A 25735-nucleotide genomic window follows, 5' to 3' on the forward strand; every position below is an offset into this window, starting at 1 on the left:
TTGCCAGTTTAAATTATCCCTGGTCTGTCGTGGGGGGAGGAGCCTACAATGAAGTGATGCTTCCCCTCCATTTAGTTTGCATTTCTAATGGCAAGGGAAAGGGGAGTTGGTATTGGTTTCTTTGAACCTGCTCCAGAGAAGAGCTACCTTGGAGCTGGCTGGTTGGTTAAGAAAGAAATGGAGCGGGGGTGAGGAAGGGGAGGAAAAAAGAAAATTAAAAATGCAACTCTGGATGACTAAGGTGCAGAACAATGCTGATTATATTGTAAGTTGGAATTTTTGTTACATTTGGTGAATCTTGAATTGTAAAATAAAATAAAAATAATTTTTAAAATTGGGTTACGCGAGGCTTAACCCAATTGGCGTTTTTGCCATTTGAACATGTGAGCATCCCCTCCCATACTTTCTCCTGCTTCCTCCCCCCCCCCCACCCCTGCTTACCAAGCCTCCAGCGTCCCATATAATACAGCTGTGTGCTCAGCAGCATGGTGGCCACAATGTGAATAACGGAGAAGATGATCCAGAAGGCTGTGTTCCCTTTGCCAAAAACCTGTGGAAGCAGAGAGAGGAACCAGCTTAAGAATATATGCACAAGGGGTCAGAGGTGAGGAAGCTGCCAAACAGCCAGTTCTGGCTTCACTTCACTGCATGCATATTGACCTGCAGTCTTTGTTTTTCAGAAGGAAATAAGAATTGGTAACTAGATGCTCAAAACTTTAACGCCGTGGCTAAACTGTTTTCCAGCAGTTTAGCCTGATCGCTATGGGAGAGACCTTAAATAACTTGGGTCAATCAGAGCCTCAGGCCTCTTCCTGGATACGCTAGGAAGGGGCCTATGGCTCTGATTGACCTGGACGTCCCATAGGAGGGGTCATAGCCATCTGGGCCAATCAGAGCCTTAGGCCCGTTCCTGGTGCATCCCATAGGAGGGGCCTTATACAACCTTGGTCAATCAGAGAGCCTCAGGCCCCTCTCCGGTGCATCTCAAGATGTTTGGATGAACTGGGGAAGGGAAGGCCCATTTTAGATGACGCAGGCAGCTGGGAGGAAGGATTCCTTGTCCCTCTGGGTCATCTATTTTAGGTTAGGGGGAGGGGGTGGCAGAGACAGGGGAGGGGGGTTACTTGCAAGTAGGGGACAGTGGGCATCTCTCCTGCTGCAGGGGGAGTGGGGTCGAGTCGCAGTGATTTTAGGGCAGCGGGAAAGTGTGGGCATCTCTCCTGCTGCAGGGGGAGGGGGCTGGGTTTCAAGTTTCAAGTGTATTAAGTTTTAATATGCCGACCATCGATGGACACCTGGCCGGTTTACAATGTTAAAAATGAAAGGTTAAAAGTAATTTATTATTAAAAAAAGGGGGGGAGAAGTGTAAACATTAATTGGACAAATTACAAGTACAAACGTAAGCTTGAGGATGAAGGGGAAAAGGAAAGTTGATAAATACATCGGGTCAGGTTGCGGCAGGGATTTTAGGGAAGCGGGAGAGTGTGGGCATCTCTCCTGCTGCAGGGGGAGGGGTCGGGTCATAATGGGGATTTTAGGATAGCGGGAGAGTGTGGGAACATGCAAATTTAACAAATCTTTGCTGCTGTCCACCGACCTCATTTGAATCTCGGCGAGAGGGAGAATTAGAAGTCCTTGAGCATGTGCAGATGCATGCTCAAGGCAGGTAGAAGCCGGAAGATCTTCTAGGCACCGGCACGATCTGTGCCTGCGTGCTGGTGCCAGATGGGGGGGTAAGTTTAAGTTGTTCAGGCGGGGGTGCCGGTTCGCGCGGTGGGGGGGGGTCTTTGCAAGCTGGGGGGGGGGAGCAGCGCTGCTGGCCTCGGGGGGGGGGAGGTGGGAACGTATCAAAGCGAGTTTCCATTATTTCCTATGGGGAAACTCGCTTTGATAAACGAGCATTTTGGATTACGAGTATGCTCCTGGAACGGATTATGCTCGTAATCCAAGGTACCACTATACTGACTAACACCAAGAAGAACCAACAATCATATTTTACTGGGACTTTTATAATTTAGGTGACTGCAGAGTGAAGACTGAGTTTAAGGCTTTACAAGTGATTCAAAATGCTGCAGCCCACGTTATAGGTTTGAGTCATTACCAACACGTGACACTAGTGTTGAAGCAACTCCGTTGGCTGCCTGTGGCATATCATGTTCCATGTAAAGGGCTAAGCTTAGTTATTCAGAGTTTGCATTGTGCAGTGCCATCTTATTTTAAGTCTGCAATACAATTTTATGCCGCTAAAGGATCATTGAGAATTAATGATGAGAAGGTAGTCGAACCAGATTTGTGGCGGATTTGTCATGCTATGTCTAGGCATGGCTGTTTCTCAGTTGTGGGGCCACAGCTGTGAAATGCCCTCCCCGGCCCATTACGTTGTTGTATCTCTTTCCACCAGTTTAAAAGACTTTTGAAGACACATTTATTTGCAAAAGCTTTCCTGTATGATGGAGAATTTATTAGCATAGCTTGGAACAGTTTTGAGTGTTTGTGTGTGCTTTACTTTTGTATTTATTAAAATTGAGTATGTTACTTTGTACACCACTTAGCTGTTGGCAGGTTATAAATGTATAAATAAATAAACTTAAGTCTCACTAATCTAAAGCTAGATGCCGATGCACTGTAACAGTTAAGATCCAGTGCTGCCAAAGCCCACAACCTTCACACACAGCGGACTCAGGAGGGAACAAGCACTCACCACGCCAAGTACAGAGAAGAAGATGATGAAGGCAAGGCAGGCATAAGCGCTGTAGGCACTGGCGTTAATATCTGGGTGACGCTTCTGATAGAGCTTCAGCATGCAGAGCCCAGCAATCATGTACATGAAGGATGTGTCTACGAAAAAGAAAGCAAGGGGTCGATATGCCACAGGTCTTATCTGGGTGTGCCCTGCTTACTAAATCCATATCCATACTTTCATTGACATCATCAGGGCAGCATGTGGGGGGAAGCCTGGACAGAACTAACATTTAGGGCTAGATTCACTAAACATGACAGAGATTTGCATACCAAGAAGGCAATGCAAGCAAATCTCTCTCATGCATATTCATTTCTCATGCATATTCATTGTGGATATCCTGAAAACCTGGCCTGCCAGTAGATCTCAAGGACCGGACTTGGGCAGCCCTGTCCTACCCAATCCGAGCCTCCCATGCAAATTAGTAAAACCCCATGCAAAATAGCTAAGCGATTGATTCACTAACAATTGCCTGGCTATTTTGAATTGGGTTTTACTATCCTAAACCCAACTGCTACAGACCTGTCGGTAACACAGAATTCCTATGAGCGTCAAAGCATTTACCTCGCCAGCCTGCGCTAAAAATCTTTAGAGCTGATTATTAAAACCCAGCATAATAATTAAACAATTGTCTTATCTCAAAAAAAATGAAGCATTTCAAATTTTAGTTGACCGACATGAAAATGACAGTAAATAATTTTGTGAATCTAACACCTTTTGAACTGGGGACGTGCAGGAGCTATTGGTTATGAGCCCTTTTCATATTTATAAGGAAAACATGAAAAGACCGTACATATAAGAGGGAGCTCTCCCTTTCCAAATTTCCAAATATCATACTAGACAATTTAAATAATATACTGGCTTTGAATGGTAACATTACTTAACAGCAGCTTCTGGAGTTTTTTTTCCTTTTAACCAGAAAACTTACGGAGAACTTGGGCTCGGAACACATCTGCCCTAGTATCTGCTCAGTTACATTGGTAAACTTCAAGGAAAGAACCAGCATTACTAAAGAACAGGATCCATCCATGCAACCATAGACTGTCAGGGCTTCTGGCATCCTCTTTTCCTCCAGGGGCTGTCCCAGCCATTGCCACTTTACCTCTACTGCCATTGTGTTGCAGGAAGGAACTCCAGTGCAAGCCTTGGGTCTCATGAGACTTGCACCAAGGTTCCTTCTTGTGCTGAGCAGCTCAAAGCTAAAGAATCAAGGTATGTGTGCATCCAGGGCTGGCTAGTAGAAAGTTAGTAGAACAGTGCTCATTACAGGTTTTTGCACACCCAAATGCCAATGCCCACTGTCATGCTTACTATGTTGGCCCTGGGGTTCACTAGAAATGATTTAGAAATGGTTTAGTTCTTAGCCATAATATATAGTTTAGATATAATCATTGCTAGTTATGACAATAAAGGATATATGAGCATACAACCACCTAGATGGTTTCAGAGCCTCCAAAGAATGGCATCTTGCACCAGAGAACTCACCGAATTGGAAATTGGTATAGTTGGGGCAGACATGGTAGCAGGCACTGAGCAGCCCTTCCATCATCAGTGCAGTACCCATAGCATAGAAAAGGCCAAAGTGTTTGGGGATGCCACATTCCTGCAGATTAAAGAGAAACCAGGCACTAGAATTGGTCAAGTGCTAGCCTACAGGTGTGAATGTGCTTCAGCTCTTCCCGCACATTGGCAAGAGGAATAATAGCTCCAGCATCCCCAGCCCAACCCCAATTGATGCAACATAGGAACCCAACCTACCAGTCCCAGCCCACCCAGCTACAAGACAGAATATAGGACTCAACCTACCAATTGACTCAATATTATCTGCATAGCCTGAGCTAGTCCAGTTTTACCCTATTGTATTTATGAAGGCTTCGTCCCAATTTCTCCAAGCTGAAGAGCCCTAGCTGCTTTAGCCTTTCATCATAGGGCAGTCGTCCCAAACCTTTTTATCATTTTCATCGCCCTTCTCTGTACCTTTTCTATAACTCAGCCCTTCCACATAATCTGGACGTCAGATGGGAAGATGTGAACCAGCACTGCTGTTCTGTAGTTATTGATTCACAACTCTTCTTCAATCACAGCTGGCAATAAGGCCCCCAAGAGTTGGCACAAACACCCCAATTTGTCTTCTCCCATCTCAAACTGGTGTTGCTAGGGTCTCACCTCAGCGTTGCTGCGGTGGCATAGCAGTAGGCGGTTGTAGCTGATCTCCCGCTGAAGCACAATAAGCAGGAAGAGGAGGCCCAGCATGATGTAACCCAAGTTACTCAGAATGTTGTTGAATGCGCTACATGGAAGCAAGAAGCACAAGTTACTGCGAGAGACTCAGTGCTGCCCTCTACTGACACTATCCAAATGCTGGGGCAACAGGTTACAGAGGGACCTGACACATATACAGCCACTTTGACCGAGATAAAATAAATGTAGTAAAATGTACAATCACCCCCGCACATAGGTCCCTATTATAAAACTCTGCCCTCTTTTCCAACTGCAACAGACATCTATTGTGCACCGTGCCTGCCTTTCCTCAATCCTAACCTCCAACAGATGCTGCATATTCTCACTTTGTGCCAAAATTATGGAATCAGAGTATTAAGTGATGCAAATTACAAGATATGTTCTGGATATTTTGTAATATGAATTTTTTCATTTAAATTGTGTTTATTGTGTGTGCAAATTTTGTAACCTGCCCTGAGCTTTTGGAGAGGACGGGCTAAAAAACTAACTAAGGCTACAAAGAGTAAGATGGAGGTTTAATCCTCAATAAAAGCCTCTGGCAGTCCAAGAATTGGCTACGTGTTCCTAACATACCTTGTGCATGCACGGCTGTTGTGATTTTCAGACAGTTTCTGAATATGTTACTGGTCAGGCATTACTTTCTCAAAGAGAGATACTGCACAAAGAAACTAGAGTATAGCACACATAATGTGTTCTGTCTGTGGGTAATGTCGTCAGATTATTTACTACTGTCAATTGTAGGATTCTGAATCACCAAAGGGTTTAGGGTGACTTGAGGACAGTACCTCAGGTTTCCAAGAGGGTGAGCACATAGGAAGTTGTAGTAACAAATATCTTGATTCCCCGTCACATTTACAACCTACAAAAAGGAAGAGAGCAGGAATAAAGCCGACCGCTCCTGATGCTTTGCTGTGTCGCATGCAAAAGCTGCACATATTCTCACTACATCAGCAGGACCCTATCTCAACTTCTCCCATCCCCAAGGTGAGTTATCCACCCCAGTAATCATTAGTGGAATATAGCTGACACTGCAGAGTCTTTCTCAGTTTCACAAAATTCACATGGGAGTTATCCCCATAAGCCTTTCTTAATTCTATACATCCCATATGTGAGTTTCCATATATCCCATATGTGAGTTTACTTGATTTATAAACATAAACAGAAGGCTGCCAGCTCCCTTGATACTTACCGTCTGGTATGTTATCACCAGCTGGACAACAGGTAATGCATAAAAAACTGCGATGGTTGCAATGTTCCTACAGAAGACACAAACCAGCACAATGAGAGTCTGTACTACCAATCTCAATGTAAAGATGAACAAAGCACCACTTAGCATATCCTGAGCATAAACCATTTCCAGAAACTGTTTCTATTCACCAGCATCTCCTCTTATCGCTCCCAAACACACATTCCAACCTGTTCCCCTCAAAAGAAAGGGGACATGATCAAAACATTCAAGGTACTGAAGGGAATAGACTTAGTAGATAAGGATAGGTTGTTCACCCTCTCCAAGGTAGGGAGAACGAGAGGGCACTCTCTAAAATTGAAAGGGGATAGATTCCATACGAACGTAAGGAAGTTCTTCTTCACCCAGAGAGTGGTAGAAAACTGGAACGCTCTTCCGGAGTCTGTCATAAGGGAAAACACCCTCCAGGGATTCAAGACAAAGTTAGACAAGTTCCTGCTGAACTGGAACATACTCAGGTAGGGCTAGACTCAGTTAGGGCGCTGGTCTTTGACCAGAGGGCCACCACATGAGTGGACTGCTGGGCAAGATGGACCCACTGGTCTGACCCACCAGCAGCAATTCTTATGTTCTTACAATGCAATTCTACAACTGCACCCATATGAAACTATCTAGCCCATATTGATAAAATCAACATTTTATAGAATGGAAACCAATGCAAGAGAACCTATGATGTCATCAGATATCTGCCAGATAGAGAGCCTCCAGTAGAATTTTACATCACTTGCATTATTCAGAGGACAGTACACACCAGAAGTAGATTTGGTATTTCTTCCTCATGACGCGCTTGTCTTTTCGGGCCAGGTCTGCAACGCACAAAAATTTCTGAAAGCAAACAGAAGATATAGCATGAGAAAGGCATTCACATACTAGACAGGTGTGCAGAAAGTAGAGATTTCATTATAAAAAGCAAACCTGTGGAGACAGTAGGTGCTTAACATTACACTTGTTTTCCCACAGGTATATAGGAGCCTGTGGGAGTTTAAAATGAACTCCTGCAAATACTGTACTTTCTTTTTCCTTTTTCCTCTCTTTGGTTCTCAAAAATAGTAGCTGAGAAGGTAAGGAAAAATAGGCTAACTTTCAAAAGATTGCAGAAAGAAGAAGACTGATGAAAATACCTAGAAAAGTTAAGAAAAGCTGGTAAAGTAGTTTCCAAGTTTATTATATAATTTGATTAATCGCCTATCACAATTTCTAGGCGATGTACAATTTCATAAATAATCAAATATGGGGAACAAATCAGACAAACAATAATCATATCGAATTAAAAATAACAAATACAAACATTTCTATACATAGTTTAACTTATACATATAAACTCAAAGCAGAGGGAAAATTATTAATGGGTTACAATCAATATTAATTTAATAATGTTTAAGGAAAAAACAATAGGAAGGGCAACAGATAAAATTTATAATGATATATAAAGTAGAAAGTAAAAAAAGACCGAATCTTTAAGATTTATTCACTAAAAGCATCTATAAAAAGGAAACTTAAGTTTGGACTTGAATTTATCTAAGTGCTTTTCCTCTCTAATAAATAGTGGGAGGTCATTCCAAGATTGGGGAGCTGTTATGGAGAAAATGGTGTGACGCCTCGTATTGATAACTTTCAGTGAGGGAATGGCCAATAAATGTTGATCTTGTGATCTTAACTGTCTTGAAGTAAGGAAAGCAAAGTCAGGAATGCAAAGTTGCAAATGGAAGAAAAAATAGCCAACATGGTAAAATGGAAGGACAAGACATTATTTAGATATGCTAGAAATAGGAGGACGTGCAAATATAGCATTATGAGACTCAATGGTGAAGGAGAGAAATATGTAGAAGCTGATAAAGATAAGACTCAGAAAATATTTTTCAAGGAAAGGGTGGTGAATGTATGGAATGGCCTTCTTGTGGAAGTGGTGGAGAAAAAAGTGTATCTGAATTCAAGAAAGCTTGAGACAGGTACGCTGGTTCTCTGGGGGAGAGGAAGGGATGGTAGGTGGCATGGTTAGGCAGACTAGATAGGTCATATGGTCTTCTGGTCTTCATCTGCCTTCATTTTTCTCTGTTTCTATCCCACCCCCTTTCCCATCTGTGCATAAAATGGCAGGCTAAAGGTATGTGTTGTGAAACAACATGTCTACTTTTGGCCACACTGAAAAAAGAAATCTTCAAACAGACAATTTAACCATTTTGAAAGCGATTCCATAAATTGGTAACTAGTTACATGCCACTTCAGAGGCGAGGGCATCAACTGGAAAAAAGGAGGCTCAGGGGAGATATGATAGAGACCTTCAAGATCATGAGGGGCATAGAGAGGGTGGATAGGGACAGATTCTTCAGGCTGAAGGGGTCAACAGGCACGAGGGGGCATTCGGAAAAACTGAAGGGAGATAGGTTCAGAACAAATGCAAGGAAGTTTTTTTTCACACAAAGGGTCGTGGACACTTGGAATGCGCTACCGGAGGAAGTGATCAGGCAGAGTACAGTACAAGGATTCAAACAGGGATTGGACGGATTCCTGAGGGATAGGGGGATCGTGGGATACTGAGAGAGGTGCTGGGATGTAACACAGGTATAGAAAGCTAACTAGGTAATAAGTATAGAAATCCAACCAGGTCGTGCATGTGCAAGACCGGAGGGTTAGGACTTCGATGGGAAGATAGGACTCAATGGGAAACCAAGGTGGCAAGGGGGCCCCTTCTGGTGACTCAGACAGGCCGTGACCTGTTCGGGCCGCCGCGGGAGCGGACTGCTGGGCAGGATGGACCTATGGTCTGACCCGGCGGAGGCACTGCTTATGTTCTTATGTTCTTATGACACACATACATTACATTACATTAGGGATTTCTATTCCGCCATTACCTTGCGGTTCAAGGCGGATTAGAAAAGAGTTAAAGAGGGTGTTTTACAAAAAGATTTCTGGTCCTTTTTGGGGGAAAAAAAAGTGTAGAGCAGGTTGATTTGGGGGTTCAGGGGGTTAGAGGGATGAAAGAAGGAAGCTTGAGAGGTTAGGACATACCTTACAAAATCTTGTGTACTGTGCGTACCCTTGCCATAACGAGTCAACAGTTATACCATGACTATGGAAGTATTAACTGATACCACATTACATTATTGGCACACCAAATGTGGTTTACACTAGTATTCTATAACTGAATCTGAGCACCAAGATCCCATTAAAGAACTGACACTCGGTGTGTGCCAATAGACCATCAGAATTAGCTTGCAAATTTATAGAATTACATCTTTGTTATTAAATGTTACTAAATGCACCCCCCCCAAAGCCTGTCAACTACACATAAATGCCAAATCATAACCCGAGTGGCAGTTTACTGGGCAGAGGAGGGGGAGAAGGAGGAGCAGGGGTGATGCTACGCACCTTGGTCCGAATGATGTTTTTATCTGAGTCAATGTCTGCCAAAGTGTCATAGTCGTCCTCTTCTACAGAGCTCAGGGAATCAAGACGAGCTCTGCTGGCGAGGTTCTCCATGGAGCGATCTACAGGAGAATGAGAGTTCAGGGAAGCCAGGAGAGATGGCTAAGAGGCCATGCAAATCAAGCCTGCCAGGGTCATTCAAGATTTTTCTTTCCAGTGGCAGCTTTAGAGAAGGCACACAATTATGGAAGAGACAATTTTCAAAGCCATCCACCCCGGTAAAGTGGCCTGACTGAAAACTTACCCTCCTCAGTGCAGGCAAAAGTAGATGCTGGCTTTCGCAGTGTGCCAACTTTTAGCTGAGACAAAAAATAAAAATAAAAAGGTGTCCCGGGGAGTGTGCACTTAGGTCAGGGCTTTGAAACAGTGCAAAAAAAACAAAGTTGATTTTCAAGAGGGCAATTCTCAAAGTAATTTCCTTGGGTAAAATGGAGTTTGACTAGTAAAAATGGAGAGTTTGAAATCTGCTTCTATACCCACTGCCCATTTGATCACCCCCGCTGGTCACAATGCACACACATTTACCTTCAGCAACCAAAAGTGTGAAGCAGGGTCAAAGGAGAGAAATAGTACCCCTGGGAATTTCATTTTTATGGCCATATGTCTATTCCCCCATTCAAGACACTTAGGGCTAGATTCACTAAGCAAACTGATCATGAGATCGGTTTGCGACCGATTTTACTCCAGCCTGATTCATTTACCTCTCTGCCAATTTGATTCCGATACGTGCATGCAAATAAGGGGAATGGCATGCAAAGTAAACAGGGACGCGATTCACAAAACAAATTTCACGTTCCAACTGGGCTGGCCGATCAACCTAAGAAGCAACTGCTGGGGACCAGTCGCAAACGTTCCTTCCGACTCTCTAGCTCCATTGCTGCCCTGCTCTCTGCTACCCCGAATCTCTCCTGCCTGCCGCCCCAATGCTCTGCCCCGAATTTCTCCTGCCTGCTCTGCCCCGAATCTCTCTTGCCTGCCGCCTCAAATTGCCGCCCTGCTCTCTCCCGAATCGCTGCCCTGCTCTTCCCCAAATCTTTCCTGTCTTTCCCCACACTGCGAGCCCGTGGTTTTCTGCAGGTTTAAAGTGAGTTAAAACCACGGGCTCACTGGGCTACTAAAAGTAAATAAAAAGTTTTTTTTTTAAAAAAGTCGCGGATCAGACGGGTCTTAGACGCATGCGCAGACCATCTACAGATGGTCTGCGCATGCATCAGGATCGCACACTAGCAATCCGTGTTGGCAGATGGGGGCGTTCCTCTGATCGCCCCCATTAGAATATTGCCGGTTTGTGAATTCATCGGACCTGCCCAGATCAGACACGGATCGGTCACAATCAGGCAGGTTAGTGAATCTAGCCCTTACTGAAAGCACATAAGTACCATGCACAGTACCTGCATTCATTTTCAAAGAGAAACCCTGTGGGGTGGCTTCCCTTTGAAAAATTGTGTGCAGTGCACATGTACATTACCTACACTGCGGTTTATCAGAATCCCTCCCAGTATTGTATACAATGGCAGCAATTGAAAGCAGTCTCTTTCCTGAAGTCATTAATATCCTTCAAGCCACAGAATTTCCTATCTTACACTGCTGTAGTCCACTCCACTAGAAGGCAAAAATTGAAGCTCATGGACAGTCAGCATTACCACATTCATCAATTAGTTGATTATGTTATTTTGAATCAGTACATTCTTTTTTATTTTTTTCAAATTATGTAGTTTCTGTATTTCCCAAAGATAGGGACACAGGAATTGGTTGAAATTGGAGGTTTATACACACAGATACGGTATGTAGAAACCTGTGCATATTCCCAGAGAACTGGGCACAGCTGCAGAGGAAAGCTGGGCATAGCGGATGAGAACACCTAAATTGAATTAAGACAGGCGTTTTAAAATCACAACCGTACTGTGGTGAATCCTGGGCAATATTATGCAAATAAGGAATGCACCATAGTGTATAAAGAAAACCTCTCTGTGACCATGAGGCTATGAGGAATGTATAAGCTTGAAAAGCTGTAAAATTTCCCACATATTCTTAGCAATTCCTCTTTGTTTCTTATGTATCACCTGTTGCTTTTCTGCACAAGAAATAAATCATTTCTCTCAGTTCTAATAATGTAGTATCTGAAGGACACTACAGACACTACCTGGTCCTTCTGATATCTCAACAGGCCACATTGTCTTCTAGTGAGAGCCAATAAGATTGTTTCCTAGAGTTCAGAATTACCCAGCATACTTACTGATCTAGCTTCTGATTGTAAGCACATGGAGGTTTATATGATGGACACTGCAGTTGCCCTGTTTTCTTGGGAAAACACACATTGCAATTTGAATTTGCAAAATTACTTGCAGTTTGTGGAATTACAAGTACTTGGAATTGAATACACATGCATGCTGATGGGAAGGAGGAGGAAAAGCCCAACACGGATTATACTCCTTGCTCAGTTCATTTTATGTGAATTACAACAGTTCAGTGGATATTAATTTGTGGAGATTTCAGTGGATTTTAATTTGTGGGAGAGATGTTTGCCTGTACCCATATTAATATACAGAGGGGACTTCATCTGTAAGTTGCCGGGGAATCTTCGTTTGAACTGGTCCTGTTCTTGAGAGGAAAATACAAGTCAGTGATGGTCAGGCAGATTGAAGTAACTCTCCACCAGAATCACAATGGTCCTTAGTGAGGAGTGTCCCTGAACGGCCCAGCTGCTCACAGTGGTCACTCAGAACTACCTGTCACAACTCTCTCTTCATATTGCAATATCATTTTATTTGGCAGGAGGATCATTCAGAATAAAAAAGCATTCACCCTGTAGATCTGTAGCAAATAAACTATAGGTTTTTTTTGGGGGGGGAACACATGTAATTCTCTGATCTCATCCTAACAGGTCAAAATGTAATTCTGATGGAATGAAATATATATTTTGTACAGGGCATTACAGGACCTGTCTTCACACTAGAGCATAAAGCAAAGCATAAAAGGCAACAATTTCCAGGGCCTTTCTATTTTAATGACATGTGTGGGAGACGTGTGTGTTTTGGGGGTGAGGCATGTGCTTGAATTTACATTAAAGAATCAACCAGACCAATCGTAAAGGACTGTTTAAAGATGGAGAGCAAATCCCAGTGTTTCAAAATTCTCTGATTGTTAAGTCAGGAGAATGCACAGCCAGTCCGCTGTATGCAGATATGCAAATTGTTTTAACCCTCACTGATACAGAAGTCACATGACAGGCACTAGTAACTTGAAACTGATATCCACAATCTCCCCCCCAAAAGTGAATATTTTAAAGTACACACCCTGGGTCCAGGGAGGCAAAAATAAGGTGAATCAGAGTAGAAACAAGGTGTGAACATTTCAAACAGGGGTTGTGAGAAGACTGGAGAGTATGTCCAGCAAAACTGGGTGGTTGACTGTAGAGAAACCAAGAGTGATTGAAAACAAGATAGGGGAAAGAGTAGAATAAATCAATCTTAATTATATCTGAGGAGGTAGCATGACACATAATTAAAGGTTTCACAATGATATTGGAAGACAGTTACAATCTATGCTGCATGGAGGAAACATTGGACATGCAGGTTACAAAGATCGGTGACAAGAAACATCACATAATGGCACAAGAAATAGCAAAAAATATATATTTTGGAGCAGATGGAATAGTTAAAAAAGCTAAATGAGCAGTTAGTGGAGTAGCTGGATGATCAGGAGAACTGCAGCCAAACTGTTGGCTTATCTGAGATCCCAGAAATCCTAGTCCTTGGGAGGAAGAGGGGTAGGATCCAAGTGGCGCAGACACATCGGCTGGGACCTCAATCACTGGTTGGCAGTAAGCCCACACCAATCACTGTGCAAATATTACATTTTGCAGATAAGATGGTGATCCTGAGAGCTTACAGAGCTGGTAAAGATTTAGAACTGAAAGGCATAAAGTATTTTGCTCTTTGAAGACTTTTCGGCACTGGAGAGAAACAATGCCATACTGCTCGTAGAGGATCCTTCCACTGTTCAGCAGGTGTGAATATCTACCATCAGGGGACTACAAAGTTGGGTACCAATGTAGTGGAGCTCAAATCTTTTGTAGACACTGGAGGGAGAGCAGCCCGAGAATGGAATGAGGCCGTATGAGAAAAGCAGCTTTGCCGGGAATGCATGTACAAGAACCAGCCCTTAAAAGGCCTTGCAGGAGGGGAGGACTGTTGTCTTTAAGAACTGTATTGGCAGGAATTGTGCGAAAGAGGGAGAGCATACTATATTTATTTAGCTTTATAGCCCATTCTCCCCAGGAGCCCAGAACAGGTTACAAAGATACATACACAGAAGTTATTAGGATCCACAACATGTATGTTAGAGAGAGAGGGACAGCGAACGTGGCTCTGCTCCATACCACAGAAAGACAAGATATCAGGAATCTAACTAACAAGGTTAAACAATTGGGTTTATTGAACATGTTCCGTTTGATAGTTATAGTTCATATGGTTTACTGATGTCAAAAAAGTCCTGCAAGGTAACTGTTGCAGAAGGATAGGGGGGAGAGAGGGAACAAAAGAGTAAATGCTATAACTGGTACTGTACTGAAACAGGTAAAGAATTGCAGAGTGGAGGAAGGAGATAGATTGGCAAAGAGGACTGTCGGCAAGAAGTGTGCTTGAGAAAAAGTGAGTTCCCAAAGACAAAGGCACAAATCTGACTCCATGGTGGTTGAATGAGACAAAACACTTCAGGTTCAGCAATTAAGTTGATTATGTCATCACCTGGACAGGGACTAAATCACTTTGTGACAGAATTGGATGGGGGGATACAGGGTACAAGCATGGGGAACTTAGCAAATATAATGGAAACAAAGGAGAAAAGGGGGAAGGGGATGAGGCAGGCAAGGGGATGAGATTATTGTATATGAGGATGTGTGAAGAAGTGAACGGGGGGATGAGAGTGATAGGAGTGGATGGAGAGTGGAGTGATATAGCAGGTGGGAGATATATTCTTGGTCTTGCTGAAGGGGAGAATTTCCCTTTCATGACAGCGAGCACCCAAGGAAAGGTACAAAAATAGGGTTTGATTGGGGCCCAGGTGACCTGGTATATGTAGGATCCACAGGGCAAAGGAATCTGGTAAGCTATTGATATAATGATCAAACCAAAAATGCTATTATTTAATATACCCCCAACCGAAAACAATTGGCAATAAACTTTGAGTCCCACTCAGAACCCTCATTTAATATAGACAGGACACATTCACCAATAAAGGAAACCAAAATATTTAACCATCTGAAGAAACAAGGGAAAATACAGAGCACAAAAATTGCAGAGAGATTGTGTTGGGGAGGTAATAGCTGCTACATTTAATGATAAGCGATGATAGTGAAAAAAAAAGACTGGATTGGAGGATCTATAAAAAACATTTTATATCCTTATGGCAGATATTTAGTGGCAATGGGAGAAGCAGTGGAGAGAAAACTTCTAATTGGTAGCTTATATGCATGTATATACAACCATAGATTCTTCTCCCAATTAGTGATGATGGTGGGACAATGAAGTAGGTACCAACTCATAGTGGGGGGGGGGGGGTAATATAACCATCAACTCCAGGTCTGACTGAAGGTCAGCAAAGCCACCTATGGGAGGGAATGAATTTTGTAAGTCAACAATTATGATTTATAGACACAGCATAAGCTACATTGCACAGAAATAGAGTTCACGTACTAATCACACCCACGGGTGTATTTACGTCTGGGCCATATTCTAATTTCATCTTATCTACTGATTTGCAGAGAGCGGATATAGAACTCCCTAGATTGGATAACGATCACTAAGATTTTGTTTGGAAGCTGAATGCTCACTTTAGTCAGCTTCACAAGTTTAAGATGCACTTGCAAAATTCCTGGCAACAAGATAGACGGTGACAAAGGACTAAAGAAAGGAAATGACTAGGATTCAAGGCCAAATGATTTACTTGCCCAAAGGGCTAAAGCTAGCATTTTTCTAGATAAACTAGACAGATAGGGAAATTACACAAGATAGGGAAATTATTGGTGCATTTCGTACATCCAATTAGAACGAGACAACATGTTACCAGACTTAAGGCAGCAGAGAGTATACTGGGTATAATGCAAGTCCCTATGGAGTTCTACAAAGGCTATATTCTAGGGAAACCAAGGGAGGAGACGAGCAGTTTCTTTAGAGGGGATCCATCAGCATCAGCTCATAGGAGATGAAATGGCAATAAAGAGTTGAAGGTGGCTAAAGCCCCAGAATCAAAAGGCTTAGTGGGCAGGGGAAAATCTATAATATTTTTAGAATATTTGGCAGTGCTTCTGCTGAAGGAAATGTTTCAGGAGTTCCTGGATTTAGGGGATACACTAAGACTAACAGAAAAAGTCTTCCCAACATTTGACCATATGAAAAGATAACGGGATGTACGCTATGGGCATTTTATTCATTAAGTACAAATGAGACATTATTGGGAGGAGCTTTAAAAGAAAAAGATACCCACGCTATGAAGTGGCATGAAATGATTTTGATATACTCCCACACAAGTTCAATAAGTTATCTATAGAGTATAGAGATGGTGGTTAGCAGCTAATGTGCCCACCTGCAAACATTGGCTCGGGCATGGTCTGAGGAACTGGAGGTAGAATAGGGGACAAGTTGGAATCTGAGTATTCAGTATATTAGTAACTTTGCTTTATTGCTAGTGTTTTTTGTAAATAGCTTTGTTCTGGGTAACTGGCTAAGTGGTATAAAATGTCATATTAAACTAAAATTACTTTATGGTTTGCAATATGATGGTTGGATTTGTAATCTTCCACTTTATGCATTAGGCTACTGACTTGGATGAGGTTTGAGGGGAGGGAAGAATCGCTTTGTTATAATCTTTAAAAAAAAATGGTGATCTTTTTGTATAGCTTTGTTGAAATATTGTTGATCGTTGTATTGGTCTGATTGTTTTCATTTGCCAATAAAAGAGATATGACATAAATTAAAAATGACTTTAAGGACCAAAACGATGTCTTCATATTTAAATTTTCTAGATCTGTAGGCTGGTAACTATGCGAGTCATGCTCAAAAAAGCACAGTCGCACTGCACTTTCAGGCCATTTAATTGTTTTGGTTTTCTTGAGGTCTCTTAGAAATTATATTTCAAGAAGAGACTCATTTAAATTTCTTTTGACTTTCTATGTGTTTCCACACAGGTGTGCATGTTGCAAACTGGGTTTTCTGCACACTGTCAGGCATCCCTATAGTTAAAAGTGCCTGTGCCATGTACTGTTACTGCCTGTAACATGTATGCATGTTGTCTACCTGCAAAGATGAGTAAATGTCTTCCCGAGGGCGGGGGAAGGCTGGAGAAGTGGCTGATTTTGAAAGGCCATTACATTAGTACAAAAATAGAGACTCATAGGCTGTTAGGGGATTCTAATATCTCTAGCTTTGCAAGGCTATATTTTGTGACTTTTTCAAAGAAGTAAAGTTTACCTGTGTAGCTGTAGGCTGTGTCTCCAGAAGACACTAGGCTGTCTGTGACTGCCTCGGGGCTGCTGGAGCAGCCATTCTCTGTGGAAACAGAGACAAAACTCAAAAGTGGTTGGGGTGAAAAGGCAAAATGTGTACAACAAGAGAAAGAAAGAGAGAGAGACAAAAAAGAAAGAAAGATTGACTAAAAAAAAAAGAAGCAGAGCAAAAGTAATAGATACAGAGAAAGGGTGAAAAGAGGGGGGAGAGAGAGAGAAAAAAAAGGAGGAGGTGAAGAGAGGAAAAGAAAGAGACAGAAAGGGAAGGAACTGTAAAGATACCCAGAGTAGAAGGGCAGTATCCTACCCTTTGCCCCAGTGGGGAGCACTGACAGTCTCCATTTGTCTAACCCCACTTACCAACGGAGCCATAAGTGTAACCATCATAATGTGAAGCAGAGAAGGGACCAGGAGTCACAAGATGCTTTCCTGAACAGAAAAAATATATATGCCATAGAAACTCAGACCAATCCTTATCAATTATTGGATCAATCAATTTTCAAATGAATTTTCCTTCAGGGAGCCAAGTGTTTCCACACAGAAAGGAAGCCCATTTCACAACAGGACTCGCATCCTGTGGGGGGTAACTTTATAAAGCTTCTTCTGTAGCCAAAGCCTCTTTTAAAGGCAGAACAAGGTTTTTATATGTGTACGGGGGGTGGGGGTGGAGTGGGAGGATTCCCAGGGGCAGAGTTGTGATACACATGCACATTTTATAAAATACACAAATACATACATAAAAAAACACACATACACTTTCACCTTTGGAGCAGAGGTCTATAAATTAATAAGTGGAGTGGAAGCAGTAACACACAAATCAGGAAAAAATAATGGGCTAGAAAATATTTTGTCCTTTAATGTATAATTAAGGCCTGTAATATGCTGCAGGAGGATGTAGTAAACACAGTTAGCCTATCCGAGTTTAAAAACTAGTTTGGACAAATTCCTGAAGGAAAAGTCTCTACGTTTTTACTAAGACAGAGCTGGGGAAAGCCAGTTGCCTAAGCGGCACTGGATCTATCTACCTTTTGGAATCTTAGCATGTACTTGTGACCTGGATTGAACACTGTGGGGAACAGGCTTGATGGTCTTTTGCGCTGAGCCACTGTGGCAATTCTTATGCCTGTTGCATTTGCATGCTATTGAGGATAGATCTAACTGCATATGTTGCCTTTATAAAATAGGAGCTTCATTATCAAATCAAGCCCTCAGTGCAGGGAAAGTACATGTGCTGTTTACAGAGTGCATACTTTCCCCCACGAAGTACAAAGGGCAGGACTGAGGCCTTCCTGGTAAACTACATGTAGGGAGTTTCTTTTTAACTCCCTATGCATACTTCCCAGTGAGGAGTTTGCATGCCCAGACTTTGGGGTCACTGCTGAACAAAGAGATCCCTCCCTCGGGGCTAGGAGCAAATCTCCATCTGCTGACATGATTCTCCTGTTACACTTTCTAATACGTTGGATCACAAATGAAGAGAATTAGCATATCATGCATAGCTTGGTAATTTAGCACCTTTGCTTCTAGGCCTTTTGGCTAAGATCCAAGTACAGGGGGTCTAGAGTGAGATGAGAATGTTCTATTCTTGGATTTTGGGCTGAGACTGAGATCCTGTAAAATCTGGGGGATAGCGGCACCTAACGTTGGGGATAGATTGACAAAATGAGCACTATCAGAGCAGGAAGATAGTCTATCCTGCTGGAACAAACATCCTGAGGGAAAAGTACAACAGCAGGAAGGATGGAGCACAGCCGCTCATCAGCATGACCACAGAGCTTACCAAGAAGGGATGCTGGAAACATCCAAATCAATGACAGATGCAGAGAGAAAGAAAGAGACAAAGGACCAAATTATAATCGGTCAACTTTTCAATTACTTTCAACTGATGGAATGATTGACTGGGCTGGTCTTTGATCTCTACATACTCATCTTACAAAAAGTATTAGACAAACAAAACGATGGAAATACCAGCATTAAAGCAGCACTGTACCAAGTGCCCCCCCAGGAATACCATGGGATAAAGGCCTCCCCTAACTTTAATCAAAGACAGCTGGGTGTGCCAGGGCTGGCCTAGCACTAGGCAAGCTAGTGAATCACTGAGGGTGGCACATGTTTAGGGGCAGAACTCGTAGCACGCAGCAGGCACACATAGTAATTAAAGAAGAGCTATATTGGCAGCATAGCCCGCTCAACGACCTCACCCCTTGGCAGACGTGATCCTCTTCCAAGCCATGTTCTGTTTGTTGGGTACTCTTCCCATCCCAATTTCTTGCCCAGCAGCCCCTCTATTCTTCAAGCCTGGCTGGCCCCAGGCCAAACTAGCTGTGTGGCTGCGTCACCTTCTTTAACTAGCCTGGTCCCACCTCTTCCCAGGCTCCTCCTCCAAAGCAGCCACCATGCCAGAGGGAATGTAGCTGGTTCATTGGAGACACAGAATTGCTAATCAACTTCAGCTGGCTGGGCAGCAGCTTTGGGACATAGCACAGTGGGCAGGCTAGCGGGCAGCAGTGAAATTAAGCAAAGGGCAAAGAAGAAGTCTCCTGCCCTTAGGTAAGCCATAGCTTCTCCATAATGCCGTAAGGGAAGGACTGATGCCGGACTGCAAGAGGGAGAGGGCGGGAAGGCAACTGGAGATGCAGGCTCATGGGGTCTGTGGGAGGGCTTTGAGCTTGAAGTCAGATACTCTTGACCTGGCCCTGAGGAAGCCGTAGGCAGGTGCACTATTTGGAAGCTTCTTAAGTCACGTGGGCTTTTTGGTACATAGGATGTTTGTTCCTGCTCTGTTTCTCTGAGCAAGGCTCTGTTAGAAAGCTAGTCACAAGCAATACTGCTACCAGGTACTTCCTCAACACTAACAGTACCAAGTTATATCTGGTTCCTTCCCTCCCCCACCCCCACAGGGTCTTGTGCTGTATGCCGATATTTTTGTCCTGCAGAAATTTAATTAAAAGGGTGGCAGTTGTTGCTACATTACCAGTTTCATCATGCAGTGGGTCTGCAGATAGCGATCTGCTCTTCTGTCGCCTGCCAAAATACAAAATGCATTATGAGACAAGAGAATCTCCTTCTCTGGCATCTCCTCAATAGAAAACAAGATTCACCCTAACTATCTCTGATCGCACACCTGTGTGATACCATTGTTGCCCTGCAGGCTACTAACACTGTATCATTACTGTTATTACTATAATTTAATGTGTCTGTTTCCAAACTGATCTCATTTTCCTATGTATTACAATGACATTCCATCATTTTATTATACTCAAGTAGTTACTACAATGTAAGTTGGCAATTCCAAGCTACACCTCTTGTACACTATCTTGGGTTATTCCCTTCATAATGGTGGTTAACAAGTCTTCATAAATTAAAACATATTGCACTCCTGTAAACTTCTCATATAATAATAATAATAACTTTATTCTTCTATACCGCCATAGTCAGATGACTTCTAGGCGGTTCACATCGAAGAGGGCTGGACAATCAGCGAATCACAGAATGCAAAAAGTGAGGGTACAACATATTACATAAGAAATAGACATTAGGAAAATATAAATTTATAAATTTAGAGATGAGACCTCTTGTTGGGTTACAAGAACAGTCCTCTCTCCATCATTTCCCTGGTTTCCCCCTGGTGCAGTGCATCATTGGTTACTCACGCTGGTTATTCGTGGGTGGGAATTATTCTTTCATAAAGAGGTATGGGAAGATTAGGTTCTTACCTCAATAATCTTCCTTCCAATATAAAGAGACATGAGTCCTGACAAGTGGGTTTCTTCCCTTCACTAGACTCACTAAGAAATGTGAATGGTACCACCAAAGCAAACCCAACACTAGATGACCCGCATAAATATATACAGTACATAGTGAGAATAGTGTAAGATATATGCACAGCCTCACCGCCAGGTCTCCCAGCAGACAATGAGCAGCACCAGTACATAGAAGGACAGGAAGATACCGAGGCAGAAGAGCATGCCATCCACATACACCTTCACTGGGAAGAGACATTACAACATTACAATCTAATTCCAAATATAAACCAGAAATGCACATTCACATTTGCAGCATCAGACATGTCAAAGGCTCAGAGCAAGGCAAGGTGGATTTTTTCTTTTTTATAGATTTTCATGCACAACTCTATATTCACTGAAAAGAGTACTGTAATGGTAACTTAGCTTCACAGTGGTATGAATGCCTCCCACATATGCTAACGCGGCCAGCGTTTCGCAAATCTGTTAAAAAATCGCTGCGTCAGGGCCGGATTCAGGGCATTTTAACAAATGTTTATTACACTGTGAAAATAGCTGATAGGAATAACACAGTGTAATAAACATTTGTTAAAATGCCCTGAATCCGGCCCTGACGCAGCGATTTTTTGACAGATTCGCGAAACGCTGGCCGCGTTAGCATATGTGGGAGGCATTCATACCACTGTGAAGCTAAGTTACCATTACAGTACTCTTTTCAGTGAATATAGAGTTGTGCATGAAAATCTATAAAAAAGAAAAAATCCATAAAAATGATTTAGAATATAAGCTAAGTTTTCATGAACACTAAGTTAATAATTTATTATGAAAAAATTAAGATTTAAGCTTTTTTGAAATTAAGTTAAAAAGACGGGTTTTTGCTGGCCAATGACTGGAGCAAGGAGCGTGACAACTACGCTGATCAATTTGATCAATTCAGCCAATGACTGTGCGTAGGCTCCATATCTGAGGCCTTTTCCCGTTGTAATTTAAATTAAAAGTTAAAAAATGAGTGCACTTCTCTGAATAAGTAATAGTGGAATTTTTTCTAACATATTCTAAAAAAAAGTCACCTAACTATTCTGCCGTAAAAGCATGTGCATTTCTCAATAAAATAAATACTCTGACTGAGACTATAGGGATCAAAGTACATTAAGGACAATGCTATAAGGTGCGCCTAAATTTGGATGCAAATTACACACACGTATATTTATAGAATAGCAGTACTTCCATCTTTGACTGGCACCAATAATTATCAGTTACACGTGTAAGCACAAGGCATCAGCCTATAAAAAAGTGCACTTAAGTCTCTGGGCCCGATTTTATAAACGGTGTCTAAGCTAGGCACCACCAGGCGGCTAGATCAGCAGCACCCAGCTGAGTTCCGCATGGAACGCAAAATTTCTTAACCGGTGTGGTAATTGAAAACAATATTAAAAGCCAATTAAAAAAAAAAAATGTTTTTTAAAGATTAAGTACTACACAGAACTTGGTGAGGTGCCTACCTGCGCCTACCTGAAAGTTGGGCGGAGTTAGGGGCGGAGAATGACTTAGGCATCTGTATTAGGCACTGGTAAACTAGGCCAGGAAAACCCTGGCCTAATATACCGGCACCTAGCATTATGACGCCTACTGGTGCCTAAGTTAAGTTAGGCACTGTTAGGTGCGATTCTATTAAAGGTGCCTGGTGGCCGATTGACAACCAGGCCAAACGGCATCTAGCTGTAGGCGCTGCCAGACACAGTTTATAGAATCAGGGCCTTTGTACACAATTGCATTGGGACGTTAACATGGGTATTTCTCTTAGGGATGTACACCAGTGGCTCCCAACCCTGTCCTGGAGGACCCTCCAGGCCAGTCAGGTTTTCAAGATAGCCCTAATGAATATGCATGAGAGAGATCTGCATAAAATGGAGGTGCCAGGCATGCAAATCTGCTCCATGCATATTCATTAGGGCAATCCTGAAAACCCGACTGGCCTGGGGTCCTCCAGGACAGGGTTGGGAACCACTGATGTACACTACGTAGAGAATATTCCAAGTTGCACTTAGGCCTGCCACCGAGTCGATACAAGTGGCTACACTTAAATGTTGGTGCACCAATGCCTCCTCATACTTGTACTCTATAAACAGCTTACATGCATCTAAGTGCCATTCTGAAATTGGCACTAAGGGTGTTTTTTAGGTGACATTTAAAGCACCAATTTATAGAACTGTCGCGCCCTTGTTTTCTAAAATCAAATTTATGCAACTTTTCCAGAGGCAGTGATCAAAGTGAAAACTGTGTAGACGTTTGCTTGGTTTATTGGTACAACACCATAAATCAAGTATCCGTAAAGTTGGTACCAACATGGGCAGTTTTTAGTATTGAACCCTTAATCTTCAAGCAGAAGCATTATTTTTCAATTGTTCTCCCAAAATATTTCCAACTGAGACTATCTGAGGTTGAATTGATCCCTAGGGGAGAAGGTAATGGAATATCTAAGGACTGATGCATCCTCTGCTCTAGAACCTGTCCATGGCTGTCATGAGAGGTAGAAAAGCAGGATAATTCCCCGGGCACTATGCGATCCTTCTGAATTTGTCTACGAGGGGTTGCTGAAAAGTTCTCAGTCCAACCAACTAACTTCCTAAACTCTGAGCGTTATTTTGCCACTGTAGCTGACAAGAGGGTTATCTTATTTCGATAAGTGCTAATTTGCAGAAACAAAATTCTATGTTTTGAAATTGTTTCAGATCATTGATTGAACCATATCCACGTCGTTCTCTGCTTGGTTGGGCTGAGAACTTTTCAGCACCCCCTTGTATGAGTCTGTGACCCCCATCCTCCAAGCAGAAGACCAAGTATGTTCCTGCACATTTGACCTTTATCTGCCATCATGTTTCTAACTCACTTCCGACAGCTGGTGTCACAACTACATTCAAAGTCTTTTGGCGATGGCCTTGATCCACAAGCTGATCTAAAAAAAAAAAAAACGAACAAAAATAACAACCAGTTAATATCCATTAAAAATGTAATTCATCTACATACTCATAAAACTAATTCACACTATGAAAATCCACTGCAACTCCCCATGCCTTTGTGTAAATGGAAAATAATAGCACTCCCACACACTTTCTCCCTCAGAAGTAGTCATGGAACTGGTATGGCAGTGCTTTCCATATGAAGCTGCATTATTAGTACATAGTCTCTAACCCACATACCTTGTGAAAAAGTGTAATAGGGCAGTGAACCCCCGCAGGCCTCATCTTCGGTCTTTACTACAACCACCACGTAGAAACTGTTATTAGGGAAATCTTTCTTCTGTCAATCCCCCAGAAAAAAAAAAACCATTAACAGCAGTTAAAACAAACCAATGTGCAGACATGTAACATATAACAGACATAATACAAAGAAAATCTCAGCAGGTCTACAAATCTGCAACTAGGCCTTTCTGGCCTCACATTTTCACCACACACTATTGCCAGCTCATCCTTTTCAAATGAAACTAACACCTCCTTGGTAATAAAAATATCAGACTCATCCAGCACCAGATTTAATGAGCAGAACAAATGGGACAAGAGTCATGTCAATTCGACTTTGCAGATTTTACAATGTTTCTGCCTGATCCTTAATCCTCTGAAAATTCCACACTTTCTGTTCACTTAGAAATCAAAAGGTTAATAAGTAACATGAGCCCTTAAGATTACAGCTAAAGATTTGCACAAAGAAAATTGTAAAACATTCTCTCAGTCTCTCAAGAACCACAGTCACATATCAGAGTACCCCGCTTCCCACAGCATTCCCGCTACAGCCACAGCAAATCCCAGTGCTAATCATATGTGAAGATCCCAGTCCACACAGACTCCTGAATATGACAGTCAGCTGCGTGTACCATTTACCCCAGAGCACTCCCTGTACTACAGCCACATGTGAAGTCCCACACTCTCCAACAGCGAGAAGTCATGCTCTCTACCTGCACGGTGATGGCTGCTTTCTTGGTCATGGTCTGATACATCCCAATGAATTCCACATTGTTGTCCAAATCGTATACCGGGCACTGGAATAAAAGAAAACATAAGCAACTGAATGGGATATTTGTTAATCTAATAATCCAATGAGCAAGCTCAGAGGATGGTGCCTTCAAGAAGGTGATTTCATTCTAGCACTTATTTACATTCTCTCTAAGAATATGAACTCCTCTGCAGAGTGAAGTTCCTTGGAGGGATCTCAGGTCTTTTTTTCCTGTTCTCCCACCTACTCCATGCCTCTTATACCATCCTCTTTCTTTTCTTCCTTTAATTCTATTATTGATAGGTGGGACATGGGATGCTGATGCAGCACAGATCCACCACTCACTTAAATCCCAGTGCTGCTCCTTGTGACCCTGGGCAAGTCACTTAATCCTCCAGTGCCTGCCACTTTGAAACATAGAAACATTATGGTAGATAAAGGACAAATGGCCCATCTAGTCTGCCCATCCGCAGTAACCATTATCTCTTTCTCTCTCCGAGAGATCCCACGTGCCTATCCCAGGCCCTTTTGAATTCAGACACAGTCTCTGTCTCCACCACCTCTTCTGGGAGACTGTTCCATGTATCTACCACCCTTTCTGTAAAAAAGTATTTCCTTAGATTACTCCGGAGCCTATCACCTCTTAACTTCATCCTATGCCCTCTCATTGCAGAGCTTCCTTTCAAATGAAAGAGACTCAACTCATGCGCATTTACATTACTTAGGTATTTAAACGTCTCTATCATATTTCCCCTCTCCCGCCTTTCCTCCAAAGTATACAGATTGAGATAAAAGTCTGTCCCCATATGCCTTATGATGAAGGCCACATACCATTTTAGTAGCTT

The 25735-nt window shown here is 42.5% G+C and overlaps 1 protein-coding gene across 4 annotated transcripts in view; it reads right to left on the minus strand.

Moving 5' to 3' along the window:
* The window catches only part of SIDT2 (SID1 transmembrane family member 2), a 46183-nt gene that overhangs the window by 12011 nt on the left and 8437 nt on the right, over positions 1-25735 (minus strand). The window contains exons 6-22 of one of the 4 annotated variants that reach the window (XM_033917660.1): positions 24853-24936; positions 24101-24200; positions 23791-23856; positions 21052-21145; positions 20132-20181; positions 18938-18949; positions 17518-17586; positions 17123-17200; positions 12186-12254; positions 9597-9715; positions 6979-7052; positions 6171-6237; positions 5767-5840; positions 4907-5030; positions 4226-4343; positions 2702-2838; positions 442-550 (exon numbers count right to left, since the gene is read on the minus strand). In XM_033917660.1, coding sequence (XP_033773551.1) covers positions 442-550; positions 2702-2838; positions 4226-4343; positions 4907-5030; positions 5767-5840; positions 6171-6237; positions 6979-7052; positions 9597-9715; positions 12186-12254; positions 17123-17200; positions 17518-17586; positions 18938-18949; positions 20132-20181; positions 21052-21145; positions 23791-23856; positions 24101-24200; positions 24853-24936 — 1444 coding nt within the window. Of the gene's footprint in view, positions 1-441; positions 551-2701; positions 2839-4225; positions 4344-4906; positions 5031-5766; positions 5841-6170; positions 6238-6978; positions 7053-9596; positions 9716-9897; positions 10769-12185; positions 12255-17122; positions 17201-17517; positions 17587-18937; positions 18950-20131; positions 20182-21051; positions 21146-23790; positions 23857-24100; positions 24201-24852; positions 24937-25735 lie in introns of those variants that run through there. The other 3 variants (XM_033917661.1, XM_033917662.1, XM_033917663.1) reach the window with 3 other exon arrangements.

Source organism: Geotrypetes seraphini, chromosome 13 (assembly GCF_902459505.1).
Source record: "Geotrypetes seraphini chromosome 13, aGeoSer1.1, whole genome shotgun sequence".
Classification (NCBI taxonomy): Eukaryota; Metazoa; Chordata; class Amphibia; order Gymnophiona; family Dermophiidae; genus Geotrypetes; species Geotrypetes seraphini.